This window comes from Schistocerca gregaria, chromosome 9, assembly GCF_023897955.1.
Source record: "Schistocerca gregaria isolate iqSchGreg1 chromosome 9, iqSchGreg1.2, whole genome shotgun sequence".
Taxonomy (NCBI): domain Eukaryota; kingdom Metazoa; phylum Arthropoda; class Insecta; order Orthoptera; family Acrididae; genus Schistocerca; species Schistocerca gregaria.
In genome coordinates, this window is record NC_064928.1 from 158137828 (window position 1) to 158157586 (window position 19759).

Consider the following 19759-nt stretch of genomic DNA (forward strand, 5'->3'; position numbering starts at 1 on the left):
ACAAAAATTGCACCAAATAATTCTGTCTCCATTGCAGAGCAAGCCAGCTTCCGTCCATTTCAAACCAAACACATTGTCACTATCTAACTCTGACGAAGTAAAGCTAACCACTCTGAAACGTCCCCTTTGGAAAATTGATGAATTACTGTGCTGGTAAACCTCTTACAATAATTGGATTTTCCAACAGCTGAGCAGAACTGAACGTACTCAGACATTTCGCTCTTTACCTATTTTGATCAACACTAAACTGACAGACAATATTTTTAGCGCAACGCAATCTGACTGTCAATAATCTCTACAAAAGAATGGCCCTGACTAAGAATAACCTATACCTTTCATGAAACTTACCTCACAAAAATCTTCGTTACTCGAACTACTGCAATACAGCGAGCACCAATACTGCCAGCTAAATAAAAGATTGTAACTACTGAAGTCACTAACTACTGATAGGCATATAGTTAGCAAATGAAAGATTTTGATAAAAAACAAACAATGTATTCACCTTGATAGTGTTCAAAAGTCATCATTTATATATCAGTTCATGACATCCAGTCTTACAAATTTACTCTTTCTGATGGACACACGTCCAGATCATCCGCTCTCAAAACTCCGCCATCTCTCTCCCCACAACCACCACTGCTGGCGGCTCACCTCCAACTGCGCAACGCTACGCGCTGTTCACATCCAGCTGCCCAACACTACAATAGCGAATATTGCAACAATGTCAACTAGCTACAGATTGCACACAGCACAGTCAGTGATTTTCATACAGAGCGCTACGTGGCGTTACCAACATAAAAAACTAAACAGCCTACTTACAACTCAGACCAACATCTCCGGTCTCGAACATAGTCCGAAAGGGGCAATGTTAAAGCGATATTACAAGGCGTGAGAACATTTATCAAATTTACAAATTACTTCGTATTAGTGGCTCATGACATGTTCAGAATTATCATAGCGAATAAACCTTTCAAAGTCAGCAAATTTTTATTTCAGTGCAGTGAAGCTTGGTCATTGCATTAGGTTTAGTGGGCTTAGAGCTACGTTCAAAACCCTCACAGCGTCAAGTTTTAGAATCCTGTCACCGTAGCAGGCTATGACAAAAGAAGTTGTAGATGTTCTTGATACGGGTGCATTTCCTCTTCACGATCAAAAACAGTAATCACTGAGTTTCATACAGTACCTTCTTCTTCCCGAATAAAATTGCCTGCTTGAGTAGCAACGTCTGCCCCTTGTTTGTCGTGGTTACTGTAGTATCCGGTTGTGGTTGCCAGGGCCTGAGTCTTATCAGACGGAATGTTGTGGTTTCCCGCTACAAGGCGTGGCTCTGGTACAGTTTATTTTATCTGTTTCCTACCTCGACAGTTTCGTTATGCCTCTGTCTTCGGCTATCGAACAACATTTCCCAAGTAAGCTTTCGATTCATCTAAGCTTATAATGGTCGGCTTTAGTCTGGAACCGCGCGACCGCTACTGTCGCAGATTCGAATCCTGCCTCGGACATGGATGTGTGTGATGTCCTTAGGTTAGTTAGGTTTAAGTAGTTCTAAGTTCTAGGGGACTGATGACTTCATCTGTTAAGTCCCATAGTGCTCAGAGCCATTTGAACCATTTGAACATTTTTTTAGAAATCGGGCGATTCTTTTTGATACACCCTGTAGTTTTGCAGAACACTAGGAAGTGTTCCTGTGGTGTGCGTACTGTAAAACCTTCGGTTCACACACCATCAGATTATTTGACTTGTCGCTCTAACGAAGTATTCAAATGTCAGCAATATGTCTCATGGTCTTATTGTGGCGTGTTTATCTTCTGAAACTAGGTCAGACGATACAAATACCACTTGCACGCTTAGAGTAGCAGATTGACGGTGACAAACTTTAAACAGAACTTGATTAATTTTCACACACATTTATTAAAATAATAACAAGCATAAAATTACTTAACTTGGTTCTGGATGCTATTTACAATTGACACTCTGAAGTTCGCTTGGTATTGGTACGTTAATCTTATTCTCACATATCTCTGATACTTGACAAAGTGTCTATACATTTCTCTTCATGGCTATGTACAGGAATATGATAATCTTATTAGGCGCAGACTGAAACTTGTCTATAGACTGGTACAGACTAATGTAGACTGGTACAGACAGGTGCAGATAAATGCAGACTCATACAGACTAATGCAGACTGAGTAATCGGAGGTCTGCACTCTCATTATAATACCTCGCGTTTTCATGTATCACTGTGCGAGTGTGATCTGCGAGGAGAAAAGGTTCTACGTTAGCAGCAATCTCAGTGCCTGCGTTACATATTAATACGCGGATCGGCGGAAGCAGAATTTGGTCCGTCTCTAAGGCAGCGCCATCTCGTTGTGCAGAGACGGTCGAGCGCTGCGCCTGCGCTGTTGTGCTTTGCGGGGCGCGCTCTAGTGGGTAAGTTGTGTACGCACTGACTATGCAGAACTATGTACACAACAGTGCCCTATCTGATATTGTTCTGTGAAGCACAGACGGAAAATTCAGCTAAACAAATTTTAATTTTTCGCCGTCTTTTCACTTCTTTCTATTCTCTGCCGCAGTCTAGTTTTGCCTCTGCTGCAAAGGTAATACAGAGTAAAAAAGCAGGAGACTTACTGAATGCTGGAATGCTAGATCTTTTTTTTAACTTTATTTATCTGCCAGCCTCCGTGGGCCAATGTGAGACAAAGCAGATTGGTTATGGAAACAGTCAGAACATATTTTACCGAATGCTCACTAGAAAATTTATATGATGGTTGGAATTTTCATAGTGTCAACTGTTTATTTACAACTTAAACAAAGTAGATACGTGTTTCAACGCTTTGCTGTCGTTCAAAGTAGTCAGTGTTTTAACAGGGGCGATTCTAGGTGCCCTGACGTCATCATTGGCATGGTTGACCGGAATGCCATCTTCAGTGCAGAACACGATCGTACGGACATCTGATTGGCAGTTTGTACGATTATATCGTAAATTAGACACAGGGCTGGGAAACAGCGGTTTGTTACTTCGATTTTGGGCACCTGCGTGGGTATGTGCTTCTAACTCCACTCGAAAGTCATCCACTGACCCTAAAGCCCAATGCCTCTACTGTCAAATAAGTCTCGTGTCGCTGTCCGATTTGCTGCACAAGCAGAACAACTATCCTATCTTCGTCAACAGCGAGAAGTAATTGGGGCTTGAGACCAGTATGAGCTACTGTCAGTTACACTCCAAACATAACACTTTATTTAGTTGTCCAAACTTAACAGCGCAACTTCCAAGCTTGACTATCGACAGAAAAGTCTTTAATTCTAAAATGGCTGAAGGCCCATGAATTAAATACAACTGCTATAAATATTTTTTTTCTTTTTTGATACAGAAGGCTCTAGGCTTTAACCTTAAATAGTACTTAAGGTCAAGCGATGTAAGACTTGACTAGTCAGATAGATTAAGTTTTTTTAAAAGTGGCTGAAGGCCGATAAATTTAAAACAACATAACTACAATAACCTTTCAATAGGCAGAAGGCCCAAGCTTTATGACCAATAAGAAACCTTAATCCAAAACGGCTGAAGGCCATTGTTTAAAAAAAAACTGCAACCAATTTTCCAAGGCAGATGGCCCAAAGTTTTTAACCTTAAATAGTATTTAAGGCCAAGCGATGTAAGATTTGATAAGTAAGAATCCACAATTTTAAAGCGGTTGAAGGCCCTTCATTTTAAGAACAATACAACTTCGATAAATTTTCCACAGGCAGAAGGCCCACAGCTTTATCTTCCAAAAGGTAATACTTGATAAGCGGCTGAAGGCCGATGCTTTAAAACAATACAATAAATTTTCAACAGGCGGAAGGCCCAACTTTTATCTTGAGACTGTGTAAGACTTGCCCAATTTAGAAAAATTCACTTTTTAAACCGCTGAAAACACAATTACAAGCATACAAATTTCAACCATCAGCTATGAGCCATTAAAAATACACAGTTAATCGCCAACAAGAAAGGCAGTGTAGGCAACGGCACTCAGACGTTTCCAGGGGGCTGGGTCTGCCCTTGAAATCTTAATTTTTGCTTGGGTGAGACAAGAAGTCGGCCCAACTTTACTCGATGCGTCGGCAACACAACCAAGAGACAGTCAGGGACCCACCGATAAGGGGACTTGCGAACTTCAGACCAGTAAACGTGAATTCCAAAGTCAAAACCATACAGATATAGTCGCCCACAACCAAAAATACATTAAACTGTCCAAAAATACACACTATGTTTGACAGTGACAACAGGTGAGGAAAGGACACTGCCTGAATTTACGTCAGCGACCACGGCAGGTAACCGGAACACTAACGACCACAAGGCAGAAAATTCCGATGGCGCACTTGAATTTCAAACCGACAAATGTAGTTAATTCCACCACAGGGCGGCTAAATCTTCACCAACGCGAACACTCGCTGTTGCTCCCAGGAATACCGCCAACAGCGACCAAGGGGACATCGTGGATTCAGCAATAAAATCACCATTCAACCTTCATGTCCTGGGCCGGTCAGCCACGAACCTGGTAGCACTCGGAACTGCCGCCACCCGCTCCGACACTGCGTAGAGATCGCCAGCGGGCCCGGCTGAGCGCGCTGCAGAGACTTGCTTGCTGATCCCCTGCAACTGAGTGACTGGCTGCACACCGCCAAGCCGGAACTATAAGCACCAGACCAAAGCTGGTATACAGTGCAAATATCGATACACACCGCTGCTGCCACACGTAGAAAGAGGAAGAACCACGGCATAACTGCGGCAACTCGGGGAAACCAACCGCAGAGTAACAGCCACGTTTTAAAGCAGCACATAAGCCGGAGTCAGCACGGCTCGGTTTCCGAAGCTACGGTCGCCGTAAAGCGGCAGCATAATCCCACGACATACGTTGTATATACAGGGTGAGTCACCTAACGTTACCGCTGGATATATTTCGTAAACCACTTCAAATACTGACGATTCGATTCCACAGACCGAACGTGAGGAGAGGGGCTAGTGTAATTGTTTAATACAAACCATACAAAAATGCACGGAAGTATGTTTTTTTAACACAAACCTACGTTTTAATAATGGAACCACGTTAGTTTTGTTAGCACATCTGAACATATAAACAAATACTTAATCATTGCCGTTTGTTGCATTGTAAAATGTTAATTACATCCGGAGATATTGTAGCCTAAAGTTGACGCTTGAGTACCACTCCTCCGCTGTTCGATCGTGTGTATCGGAGAGCACCGAATTACGTAGGGATCCAAAGGGAACGGTGATGGACCTTAGGTACAAAAGAGACTGGAACAGCACATTACGTCCACATGCTAACACCTTTTCATTGGTCTTTTTCACTGACGCACATGTACACTACCATGATGAGTGAGGTACACGTACACACGTGGTTTCCGTTTCCAATTACGGAGTGGAATAGAGTGTGTCCCGACATGTCAGGCCAATAGATGTTAAATGTGGTGGCCATCATTTGCTGCACACAATTGCAATCTCTGGCGTAATGAACGTCGTAAAGGCCACAGTACATCTGGTGTAATGTCGCCGCAGGCTGCCACAATACGTTGTTTCATATCCTCTGGGGTTGTAGGCACATCACGGTACACATTCTCCTTTAACATACCCCACAGAATGAAGTACAGAGGTGTAAGATCAGGAGAACGGGCTGGCCAATTTATTCGTCCTCCACGTCCTATGAAACGCCCGTCTGACGGGTACCTCAGCCCTCATGGTAATGTACATGTGCGTCAGTGAAAAAGACCAATAAAAAGGTGTTAGCATGTGGACGTAATGTGCTGTTCCAGTCTCTTTTGTACCTAAGGTCCATCACCGTTCCCTTTGGATCCCTACGTAATTCGGTGCTCTCCGATACACACGATCGAACAGCGGAGGAGGGGTACTCAAGCGTCAACTTTAGGTTACAATATCTCCGGATGTAATTAACATTTTACAATGCAACAAACGGCACTGATTAAGTATTTGGTTATATGTTCAGATGTGCTAACAAAACTAACGGGGTTCCATTTAAAAAAAAACATAAGTTTGTGTTAAAAAACATACTTCCGTGCATTTTTGTATGGTTTGTATTAAACAATTACACTAGCCCCTCTTCTTACGTTCGGTCTGTGGAATCGATTCGTCAGTATTTGATGTGGTTTACGAAATATATCCAGCGGTAATGTTAGGTGACTCATCCTGTATAATAAGCGTCACCAAAAGTGGTATCTGAGCACCACAGATAGCTTTCGGAAGTTTGATACCCTTCCGATGTATGGTACAGTAGAAACGGATAAAAGAAAACCGCTTTTCCCACAGAACCTGCTGCCGGCGCGCCGACCGCTGCATCAGTCGCTGGAGGAGCCGGCGCCGCCCCCGGTGGCCGCCGCCCACCGGGACGCCGCCCCCGCCTCCTCCACGGAGGACCCCTCCCTGTCCGCCGTCTCCTCGGTGTCCCCCGCTGAAGACTTGGCGGCCAGCAGCGCCCTCTACAGCGAGCCTGCGGCCACAGAGGCGCTGACGTCGACGCCCGCCCCGCCGGCCGCCACCAGCACCCAGGCCACCACGACCACCGCCACCAGCACCACCACGACGACCACCACCACCACCACCACCCCTGCGCCGACCACCGCCGCCGCCTCAACGGCTGCAGCGAGCGCCTCCAAGGGAAACGCAGATTCCACTGCAGGTCAGTCCGCAGTGGTCCAGCCGCTATCCTCCATATTTTCACTTGCTGGTCAGTTAGTTGCTTTTCCATAGATTACTCTTCTGTGATTTTGCCCGTCGGCATGGTTATGAACGCATTTAGTAAGGTCAGTTTAAGGGGTGGCTGATAAGGCTGTTGATAATACAGGGTGTTACAAAAAGGGACGGCCAACCTTTCAGGAAACATTCCTCGCACACAAAGAAAGAAAATATATTATGTGGACATGTGTCTGGAAACGCTTAGTTTCTATGTTAGAGCTCATTTTATCACTTCTCTTCAAATCAGAACGTACCTGCGTGACTTCAAACACTTTGTTACAGGAAATGTTCAAAATGTCCTCCGTTAGTGAGGATACATGCATCCACCCTCCGTCGCATGGAATCCCTGATACGCTGATGCAGCCCTGGAAAATGGCGTATTGTATCACAGTCGTCCACAATACGAGCACGAAGAGCCTCTACATTTGGTACCGGGGTTGCATAGACAAGAGCTCTCAAATGCCCCCATAAATGAAAGCCAAGAGGGTTGAGGTCAGGAGAGCGTGGAGGTCCCAATCGAGACAACACCAACAATGCCTGCCCAAACGTTCACAGAAAATCTGTGTTGATGACGTGATTGAACAATTGCGTGCGGATTCTCGTCAGCCCATACATGTTGGTTGTGAATATTTACAATTTGATCTCGTTGGAATGAAGCCTCATCCGTAAAGAGAACATTTGCACTGAAATGAGGATTGACACATTGTTGGATGAACCATTCGCAGAAGTGAACCCGTCGAGGCCAATCAGCTGCTGATAGTGCCTACACACGTTGTACATGGTACGGAAACAACTGGTTGTCCCGTAGCACTCTCCATACAGTGACGTGGTCAACGTTACCTTGTACACCAGCAACTTCTCTGACGCTGACATTAGGGTTATCGTCAACAGCACGAAGAATTGCCTCGTCCATTGCAGGTGTCCTCGTCGTTCTAGGTCTTCCCCAGTTGCGAGTCATAGGCTGGAATGTTCCGTGCTCCCTAAGACGCCGATCAATTGCTTCGAACGTCTTCCTGTCGGGACACCTTCGTTCTGGAAATCTGTCTCGATACAAACGTACAGCGCCACGGCTATTTCTACGTGCTAATCCATACATCAAATGGGCATCTGCCAACTCCGCATTTGTAAACATTGCACTGACTGCAAAACCACGTTCGTGATGAACACTAACCTGTTGATGCTACGCACTGATGTGCTTGATGCTAGTACTGTAGAGCAACGAGTCGCATCTCAACACAAGCACCGAAGTCAACATTACCTTCCTTCAATTGGGCCAACTTGCGGTGAATCGAGGAAGTACAGAACAAACTGACGAAAATAAAATGAGCTCTAACATGGAAATTAAGCGTTTCCGGACACATATTCACATAACATCTTTTCTTTATTTGTGTGTGAGGAATGTTTCCTGTGAGTTTGGCCGTACCTTTTTGTAACAGTGTAGAAATATCTTCTAGCCTGTTTTCGACAAATGCTTCTTTGGAATACCACTGCGATTGAATATGGTATTATCGATGCTATATGATTTGCTGTTAGTCAAATGCAGAAATAAAGAAAAAATAAGGGGGAATGGATTTCGACAAATTGTGATTACACCGTTGTAACGTACATTAAAACAATGGAACGTTTATCTGAAGATGTTTACATCGGTTCTCATTTAAACGATACTCATTCACATATATTAAAGTCAAGTTTTTTCAAGGCCTGGTGTTTCTCCCCTTCACGGCCGTACGGGCACATATAAGAACATATGTGTCTCTTATTTTGCTTTTCACTACGCATTATTCAAAGCTGATAAAAAAGTGAGTTGTATCCCTTGGGTTGGTTTACTTGTGAGAACCATTGTTGACCTGGCGTCGCTATTTATAGCTGATTTCGATTCCTGTAGTCCATTACACCCTTGTTTTCATATCCCACACTCATGTTCCGTGAGTAATTAACTGAGAACTGGGGCCCAAAACTTTTTTAAACTGAATCTTCCTCCCCTCTTACCTAGGTTTCCTGACATTTCTCACTCAGCTGATAGTTCAATGACAACCCGAGAGATGGCAGCTCTATCTCCAATATCAGATTCTCACTAACTGGAGCTTTGTTATTACGTTTGCGCGTAAACAGCGGTAAGTGCCTACAACATAGTTGCCAGTGGCTGTACCATGTGCAGGACCCGTGAGAGGAAAATTCTTTTCAGGAATATGGGTACAAACCCGAGGATGATGTGTATAACTACGATTCAGACAGCCGGCCGCTGTGACCGAGCGGTTCTAGGCGCTTCAGTTTGGAACTGCGATACTGCTACGGTCGCAGGTTCGAATCCTGCCTCGGACGTGGATGTGTGTGATGTCCTTAGGTTAGTTAGGTTTAAGTAGTTCTAAGTTCTAGGGGACTGATGACCTCAGATGTTAAGTCCCATAGTGCTTAGAGCCATTTGAACCATTTTGATTCACATAAGACACGTAATATGATCCTGAACGAAAATTCTTATTAGGTAAAGGTAAAAAATTATTTAAGCGAGTAAAGAATATTAAATCACGTTCCTTACCATTGTTTATGTCAATTCAGGTGGCACTGTGCTCGCAGGTACGAAGGTTTCCAATAAGTAACGAAACCCATTTTTTTTCTTCTCAAAGTATTCGGGATTTCAGGCTACTATATTATTCCCTATTCTTTTGGCTACAAGACCGTATTTTCAAAATAATTTCCGATGAGTGCGACGGCCTTCTTACTAGTAGGGCCTGAATGCCCGCATGGTAACACTCTACCGGCCGACGTCGGAAGCAATGTCTTGCTGCATCAATCATCCATGTACTGCTTCTCGCTGCGTGCATCCTTCATTGGGCCAGACAGATGGAAGTCGGAAGGTGCTTCTAGGCGCTCAGTCCGGATCCGCGCGACTGCTACGGTCGCAGGTTCGAATCCTGCCTCGGGCATAAATGTGTGTGATGTCCTTAGGTTAGTTAGGTTTAAGTAGTTCTAAGTTCTAGGGGACTGATGACCTCAGATGTTAAGTCCCATAGTGCTCAGAGCCATTTGAACCATTTTTGTCGGAAGGTGCGAGATGTGGAATGTAGGGTAGGTGAGGAAGAACAGTCAATTGAAGTCTTGCAAGCTCCTCTCTGGTGAACAGGCTTGTGCGAATCCAGTTGATCCGTCGAAAAAGAGTGTCCGCACGTTCCAGCAATCCTAGGATCACAGTTGGGAGCAGCCTGTCGACATATGGGTGATGGGGCAGGTTGTCATGATGACAGACGCCTCGCCGAACGACTCACCGTGCTTTTGTTTATTTCTGGGTCACCGAAGACATTCCGCAAGTGGCTATGACTATCTGCGATGCTCTGTTTTTCCGCCAAAAGAAACTCGAATGACAGTTAGGTATTTGGAATTCACTTTCATTACAGACGCCATTTTGAACAATATATATAGCGCCGGCAGCTACCTGAACTTCATGATACTGTATGGGCTGAAGCGGTAAAATTCCACGATTTGCCACAAACAGCTCTGCGTTTTTTCAACCGAAAGTGACCGAGAAAAAAAATTGTTGCAATACGTATTAACCGCCCCTTGTACATTAAGGACCACCCTTAACATTGTTTACGTCTTGTAGCAAGGTGGCAAGAAAATTAGTTTTATATTGTTCTAGTCGTAGATTAATTTTGTGGTTTTTATATTTTATTGTTGTAAAACTGGTGATGCAAATGTTAGTCTCATAAACTGACTCAAATTCAAATGGCTCTAAGCACTATGGCACTTAACAGCTGAGGTCATCAGTCCCCTAGACTTAGAACTACGTAAACCTAACTAACCTAAGGATATCACACACATCCATGTGCGAGGCAGGATTTGAACCTGCGACCGTAGCAGCAGCACGGTTCCGGACTGATGCACCTAGAACCACTCGGCCAAAGGGGCCGGCTCATAAACTGAATCAGTTCGGATATTTTAAATTTGTATTTCTGAGAAGTTTCGTCAACTCGTCCAGCAAACTAAGAGTGGCACGATAGTGCTAACCCATGCTCACAAATAAACAATTTGCATTTTTAAGAATAAAATTTTGGTAATATTTGCGATTTTTAAAATATGTCGTTGCTCCAGAAATATTTGAAATCAAAGTCTTATTAAAAATGACGATGGATGTTCGTAATTATCGTATTTCTGAGATTTCATTCAAACTTTACTTTACAATTTCTCGAAACAACAAAGCCAAACTGATCGTCACCTAGCGCATTCTCAATTTTCTTTTCCATTCTTCTGTATATTATTCTTGCAAGCAGCTTCGATGCATGAGCTGTTAAGCTGATTGTGCGATATTATACCATACACTGGCCCAATATCCGGTAAGAGCGGCAGACTCCTAAAGGAAATATGGCATACAGTGTATTTCGCTCCCTTCAACTAACGAGGCGAAGCCACGCCGCTGGGATCATAGATTTATTTCAGACCTCGTACACCTGCCGTACACCTTGTAAGCAGCTTCGATGCATGAGCTGTTAAGCTGATTGTGCGATAATTCTCGCACTTGTCAGCTCTTGCCGTCTTCGGAATTGTGTGGATTATGCTTTTCCGAAAGTCGAATGGTATGTCGCCATATATTCTACACACCAACGTGATTAGTCGTTTTGTTGCCACTTCCCCTAATGATTTTAGAAATTCTGATGGAATGTTATCTATCCCTTCTGCCTTATTTGGCCGTAAGTCCTCCAAAGATCTTTTAAATTCCGATTCTAATACTGGATCCCCTATCTCTTCTAAATCGACTCCTGTTTCTTCTTCTAACACATTAGATAAATCTTCACCCTCATAGAGGCTTTCAATGTATTCATTCCACCTATCTGCTCTCTCCTCTGCATTTAACAGTGGAATTCCCGTTGCACTCTTAATGTTACCACCGTTGCTTTTAATGTCACCAAAGGTTGTTTTGACTTTCCTGTATGCTGAGTCTGTCCTTCCGACAATCATATCTTTTTCGATGTCTTCACATTTTTCCTGCAGCCATTTCGTCTTAGCTTCCCTGCACTTCCTATTTATTTCATTTCTGTATTCCTGATTTTCCCGGAACATATTTGTACTTCCTCCTTTCATCAATCAGCTGAAGTATTTCTTCTGTTACCCATGGTTTCTTTGCAGCTACCTTCTTTGTACCTATGTCTTCCTTCCCAACTTCTGTGATGGCCCTTTTTAGAGAATTCCATTCCTCTTCAACTGTGTTGCCTACTGCGCTATTCCTTATTGCTGTATCTATAGCGTTAGAAAACTTCAAACGTATCTCGTCATTCCTTAGAACTTCCGTATCCCACTTCTTAGCGTATTGATTCTTCCTGACCAATGTATTGAACTTCAGCCTACTCTTAATCACTACTATATTCCGATTACCAGTGAATATATCGGTTCTAAGTGTGGGAGAGCCAGGGATCAACTCTTCACGACAGGAACATCCCAGCTCTGGGGTGGGTTAAGGAAGACACTACAGAGGAAATTGGAGGAAAATTGTCTATATTTTGGATTGCGGACATCTGTACGTTCATTAAGGAACTGCAAAAAGTCAAAGATACATTTCTCGCCATCAGGAAACAAGTAGAGAGCTGCGTGTCCACGAATCTACGTCACAGAGTTCGTCTTTGCTTGCGGGAAGTATCCCGCGTCCGAAAAGAGGAGCAGGTGAGTAGGTATCGGATGGGGAGTCGTAGGGGTAATTTGGGACAACAACTGTCGCACCAAGATCCAGCTACGCCGATCTGCTCATCAGGCTGTGCTCGTCTGTGTCCATAACATTACAGTCGACACACAGTGGGGTGTCTGCGACGTGAATTCTTTAAAGGAGTGGCCGCCTTTCTTGCTTCCCATTGACAGTAAGGTACCATGCAGACTGGACGTCAGCTTGAAGATAAAGAGCGCACACCGATGGCCAAACAACATGCACGTCATACAGCCGGCACCTTTCCATAGATACATCACTTACACAATAGACGCATTAAACTTGTCTTGCAATTTTCTTGGAACTGCCAGAACAGTGCACCTTACTACTCGCATGTTACGTTATTTAATGGCCTTCTAAAGGTGTACAAAGCCTAAAGTAAATACGTAATCCCAACGTCGTGGCCTCTTCTTGAAAGGTAAAAAGTATTCTCTGTAATGTTAAAGACGATCTAGCTGTCCTAAAGTAGGATGTTTATCGTATTCCATCAGAATGTGGCGTTTTTCAGGCAGGGAAGACTATCAGAGCAGCGAGGAGAGATGAGAGGAACATTAGCGACTCAACCAACAAACATGGCCAAGGAAATGAGTTGTCGCCGAGTACTGCCTCGAAATGTAATCGTGGAATGAAATAGCGCAAGAAACAGAATACGGTGAGAACAGTATCGTGATGTAGACGCCAAGTTTCCGTGACCGTATAATTAAGGAGGTTTTCGTTTTGCATTCCGTTGGGCCCGCACCATAGTGTAGGTCATTATAAGACGTTGTGAAAATGAAAGTTCCAAAACTAGCTCCAGTAAGGTAACTTTATAACAGGCCTGTTTTGACTGAGTCACCATTATCGACTGACCTACTAAAATAGTAACGGTAAGATTATCTACACGTAAATCAAGGTTATTTTACAGTTGCATTGGTACTTACGTCTATTTGGAAGTGACGGCCATATTGCATGCGTAGTACACTTTTTCTGTCAAGTCGTGGTAATTATAATTTTTTTTGTAATTACAAAAAGTAAAAAGTACGTTTTTGACAGATATTTTGACAGTTCGGTATTCTAAGAGTTCTTCAATTCACTGTTCCATGTCTACAAAGAATATATAGCTTAGTAGGGCTGGTACTACATTTCGTTCTTTTTATTTCCCTTTGAATTTTATCTACGGTCTGCGTATGTTTTGTTTCCTATGTGACCTTCCCTTTTCGTATACTATTTTCTCAATAATAGTCTCGAAATAGTATTTATGCTTGAAATCTGTGCGTTCATTTAGAATTTCGTGTAGGTGTTTTCATGTGTGGATATATATTTTCATTTCTTCGAGAATGCTCATAGTAAGTCATTTAGGTATTCTCTGAAAACACTCCTGACGCAATTTCAGTTGTCTCGACTTTGTGGTGTTGAGTTTTCAGATGCAGAGAGAATCTTCGCAGATCAGTAACACTGTTTCTAGTGCGTCCTTTAAATCTGCTGTTAAAATGTCGTCCAGTTTGGCCAATATAGAAATTGTTGCAATCGTCACAGGTGATTTTCTATATTCCAGACGTGGCATATTCTGAGATTTTGGTTGTTATTGAATATAATAAAATACGAAAAGGATACGCATATGGAAAACAAAACATGCACAGATCACAGATAAAATTAAAAAGGAAAACAACGAAAGGCAACATCATCTTTGGTACACATTGTAGACATGCAACATCGTTGTGAAGAACTGTCAGAGAACTGAACTGTCAATATATCTGACAAAGATATTTTTTACGCTTTGTAACTACAAAAAAATTTCTACTTACGACTGAACAAACAAAATTTACTATGGATGTAATATGGTTGTTACTTACAACTAGACGTAAGTGCTAATGTAAATGTAAACATAAAACAGGCACGATTTACGTATAAATAATCTTACCAATGTTATTTTCGCAGGCCAATTGATAATAGGAATTAAGCCGAAACAGGCCCGTCGTCTAAAATATTAAATACACTCCTGGAAATGGAAAAAAGAACACATTGACACCGGTGTGTCAGACCCACCATACTTGCTCCGGACACTGCGAGAGGGCTGTACAAGCAATGATCACACGCACGGCACAGCGGACACACCAGGAACCGCGGTGTTGGCCGTCGAATGGCGCTAGCTGCGCAGCATTTGTGCACCGCCGCCGTCAGTGTCAGCCAGTTTGCCGTGGCATACGGAGCTCCATCGCAGTCTTTAACACTGGTAGCATGCCGCGACAGCGTGGACGTGAACCGTATGTGCAGTTGACGGACATTGAGCGAGGGCGTATAGTGGGCATGCGGGAGGCCGGGTGGACGTACCGCCGAATTGCTCAACACGTAGGGCGTGAGGTCTCCACAGTACATCGATGTTGTCGCCAGTGGTCGGCGGAAGGTGCACGTGCTCGTCGACCTGGGACCGGACCGCAGCGACGCACGGATGCACGCCAAGACCGTAGGATCCTACGCAGTACCGTAGGGGACCGCACCGCCACTTCCCAGCAAATTAGGGACACTGTTGCTCCTGGGGTATCGGCGAGGACCATTCGCAAACGTCTCCATGAAGCTGGGCTACGGTCCCGCACACAGTTAGGCCGTTTTCCGCTCACGCCCCAACATCGTGCAGCCCGCCTCCAGTGGTGTCGCGACAGGCGTGAATGGAGGGACGAATGGAGACGTGTCGTCTTCAGCGATGAGAGTCGCATCTGCCTTGGTGCCAATGATGGTCGTATGCGTGTTTGGCGCCGTGCAGGTGAGCGCCACAATCAGGACTGCATACGACCGAGGCACACAGGGCCAACACCCGGCATCATGGTGTGGGGAGCGATCTCCTACACTGGCCGTACACCTCTGGTGATCGTCGAGGGGACACTGAATAGTGCACGGTACATCCAAACCGTCATCGAACCCATCGTTCTACCATTCCTAGACCGGCAAGGGAACTTGCTGTTCCAACAGGACAATGCACGTCCGCATGTATCCCGTGACACCCAACGTGCTCTAGAAGGTGTAAGTCAACTACCCTGGCCAGCAAGATCTCCGGATCTGTCCCCCATTGAGCATGTTTGGGACTGGATGAAGCGTCGTCTCACGCGGTCTGCACGTCCAGCACGAACGCTGGTCCAACTGAGGCGCCAGGTGGAAATGGCATGGCAAGCCGTTCCACAGGACTACATCCAGCATCTCTACGATCGTCTCCATGGGAGAATAGCAGCCTGCATTGCTGCGAAAGGTGGATATACACTGTACTAGTGCCGAAATTGTGTATGCTCTGTTGCCTGTGTCTATGTGCCTGTGGTTCTGTCAGTGTGATCATGTGATGTATCTGACCCCAGGAATGTGACAATAAAGTTTCCCCTTCCTGGGACAATGAATTCACGGTGTTCTTATTTCAATTTCCAGGAGTGTATATTGCCGGACTGCAGCTGGTTTTGGAGCTCTCATTTTCATTAAGGAAGTTTCAATCAAAAGGCAATCAAATCCAAAAGCCACCACATCCACCAGAGCCGGGACACGCTCAGAGAATGTGCATTTCACGGATAATTAACGCTGAAAAACATTTGAAAGCACTTCTGCTATCTGCTAAGTATTGTATTTTCATGGGTAGATTCCTATTGGGTCTTATAACTACATGTTTTACAAGTTTCTGAGTCAAAGTTTGATTCATTTTTCCCGTCCATCGTTATACGCGTGAATACTCTGTTACTCTGAAACTCAAATTGATAGGTCATAACAAATTTGATTAATGAATAAAGGAACTGTGTGGATATGGTAAATATTAACATATTTTTAAAGAGATAGCTGCAACAGTGTGTGAACTCCAAGCACAACCCTAATCACTTTCTTTTATGGGATGAATAATTTTTGACTACGTGACGAGGTAGCCCAGAATATTATACCGTAAGCTGCCAGGGCTGAAAATATGCAAAATAATTTTTACTTACTGACTTCTGTATCTCGAAAGCTGGCAAGCATTCCTATTGCAAATGTGGGTAACATAAATATTTTAGCATGTCTACCATATTGTTTCTGCAATTAAAGTTTTCATTAACGTGCACACCTAATCACTTCAAACTATCTACCTGTTTATAATTTCTCGTCGGAACTTTAGGTTAATAGCAAGTGGAATGGTACCGAGCGTACAAAACTAGTCGCCTTGGAAGCAGAAACGAGAAATGAGGAATGGTTTTGTGACGGTATACGCTAGTGTGTGGCGACATTGTATCCAGCGTGCTGCCAATTCTCCAAAAGAACTCTCCATCCTAGCGCATGTCAAAGAAAAACACCATTGCAATTTATTATTTCATTGGAACATTTTTTTCTTAATTTATTACATACTGTAGGTGGCACACAGTATAATAATAGAAATGTTCCTTGCACCTATATCAACGTTTAATTGGCAATGGGGCACTTGACTCGAAATGGTAATTACAAGGAGTGAATCGTTATCTATAACATGCACATAAACCTGAAAGAAGTTACAAGACTAGGGAAGGGGACAGTGGTCAAGGAGAGAGTGAGACAGGTTTTGTAGCCTATCTCGATGTTATTCAATATCTGCGTCGAGCACGCAGTAAAAGAAACAGAGGTGAAATTTGGAAAGGCAGTTGCAGTTGCGGGGGAAGTAATAAGGAGAGATTCTCTTGAAAAAGAATATAAGACACACCACAAGTAATATAGTGCAATCGATTGAATCAGGCGATGGGAGGGGATCAGATTAGGAACGATGTCACAGAAAATAGTAGAATACTTTTGAACAGCAAAACACTTGCGACGGCAGAAGCAGAGATTCCGTAACATGCAGATGGCAACAATATATTTTCTGTAAAAGACGTAAATGTCAACATATAAATTTAAGTGTTAAGAACTCTCGCCTGAAAGAATAATCCAAGACAAAGAAAGAGGCACAGCGAAGGCATTATCCGAAGGGACGGAATAATTACTTCGTAGTACGTCTCTTTTCTTTTGTATCAAGGGGATATCGTTGGTAAAGTGACGCGGGGGTGTGAATGGAAAACCAGGACTGCATATATGTACCTATGGACAAACGAAAAATTAATTACATAACTTTTAAGTTACACACTACACACTATAGGCCTACATCTCAAATTATGCTCCAGACCATTTCGTCAGATCGCTTCCTATTATTCTTGTTGTCAGTAACGCCAGTATTTTTCTGAACGCTTTCTTTTTTAATGTTATTCTTTTCCTTTTTTGTCCAGTGCGCTTGCATTGACTGCTTTGCTGCGACACATTCAAGGTGTTTCAGAGAAGACTAGCCCCTCCTTGTTTTTGTTCGAAATAAAATATCAAATTTTAAATATAGAGGAATGACTTTTGACGTTACCGTATAGGCAAATAACAAAAGACAACTAAATTAATTATTTAATTAGCTCTATCGTTGAAATTAAAAGAAGATGTCTGGAAATGTGACATGTAATTAGTTTGAAGGGAAGAATACTGACGAAGCTTAATAATGTAAAAGAGATACGTTGATAAAATACAAAGATGCAATTTGTTGGAATGTATTTGTAATATCCAACTTTAAAATTCGGAATTGACATTTGTGTACTCAGTTTGCTCAAAGCTCTGGGAATACCATACCAAAAGATAACGTGCAGAAGTTGCACAAAAGAATTTCTTTTGTTTACTGCTTTTGCTAACTCGAGCAACAGATATCTACACTTTAACCCATTACGAGGTACTGTATAATTTCAGCATCAACAGAAAAAGACAGGCGTGGTAAAGAGATAACTTCATAACAGTCAGCATGACTCTCTGTGCAGCGTGTTTGACTGTTACAGGTACAAACGAAGGTCGGCAATGAAACAAGCAAATAATCCTAATAATCATATCTCTGGAAACCGATGGGATTCCTGATGCAGCGTATTGCGACTGAGTACATGAACACCTTTTAACAGAATGGCCGGGGATTCAGACTGCAGATATGCACTTGAGAACAAACACATTGCAGCAGGTGTTCCACATAGCACCCATTTTTACGAAGGTGAGCTTCGGTATGTCTCGCATTGATGCCTGTACACGCTCAAAAATCCCACAAATAAAAGTTCCTGGCATATTAAAGCTGTGTGCCTAACAGATATTAGACCTCGAGAATTTTGCCTTTCGCGAGCAAGTGCTCTACCAACTGAACTTCCCAAACATAACACACGACCCGTCCTCACAGCTTAATTACCTCCAGTGCCTCGTCTCCTACCTTCCAAAAGTCAAAGAATTTTTTAAACGAACACACCGCTATTTGACTGTATTGTTGCTGATTTAAGTACAGCCCAGATTTCAGCCTTCTATGCCATTTTCAAGTGACTGAGTTTGTGTCATATATATTGTAGTACATCAAGCACAGAATTGACCATGCCCTGCAATATATGCTAATGACATAAACTCAGTGACTTGAAAATGGCATAAAAGTGCGATACCTGGGTCGTAATTAAATAAACAACAATACGATCAAATGGCGGTGTGTTCATTTAAAAATTATTGTATGATTGTTGCTCAGCAACATCAAAAACTGTTCACAGAAGTTCTCCTGCGAAACTTGTACTCTAGTAATTCAGGAAGAAATAGTATTGTGGACACATGACGTAGCTGCAGCCTGAGGGATATTACCAGAATGAAATTTTCACTCTACAGCTGAGTGTGCGCTGATATGAAACTTGCTGGCAGATTAAAACTGTGTGCCGTGCCGAGGCTCGAGCTCAGCACCTTTGTCTTTCGTGGACATGTGCTCTATCAGTCTCTGGCTACGCCATGTCTCCGCAATGCCGCTTCTTCCAGAAGTGCCAGTACCGCAAATATTGGAGAGAACTACTGTGAAGTTTGGAGAGTAAGAGATGAAGTACTGGCAGAAGTATAGCTGTGAGGACGGGTCGTGGGGAGCTCAGATGGCAGATGGAAGACCAGTTGCTCGCAAAAGGCAAAGGTCCCGAGTTCGAGTCTCGGTGCGGCACACTCTCGTCGAAACGCTGGTTGCTAGTACTTAGGTACTCTAAATGTGATAAAACAAAAAAATGACAGTTTATCACTTCCTAATTTACGCCTCATTTGCGGTGTTTTGAAACGATTATAGACATTCACCGCGTGGTCTAGGGATAAAGTCTTTCAAAATTAGCTCAAATGGCCCTGAGCCCTATGGGACTTAACATCTGTGGTCATCAGTCCCCTAGAACTTAGAACTACTTAAACCTAACTAACCTAAGTACATCACACACATCCATGCCCGAGGTAGGATTCGTACCTGCGACCGTAGCGGTCTCGTGGTTCCAGACTGTAGCGCCTAGAACCGTTCGGCCACTCCAACCAGCGATAAAGTCTTT

The 19759-nt window shown here is 43.4% G+C and overlaps 1 protein-coding gene across 2 annotated transcripts in view; it reads left to right on the plus strand.

Moving 5' to 3' along the window:
- The window catches only part of LOC126291839 (uncharacterized), a 501394-nt gene that overhangs the window by 207328 nt on the left and 274307 nt on the right, over positions 1 to 19759 (plus strand). For both annotated transcript variants that reach the window (XM_049985553.1, XM_049985554.1), the window contains exon 4: positions 6326 to 6695. In XM_049985553.1, the coding sequence (XP_049841510.1) occupies positions 6326 to 6695 (370 nt within the window). The remainder of the gene's footprint in view (positions 1 to 6325; positions 6696 to 19759) is intronic.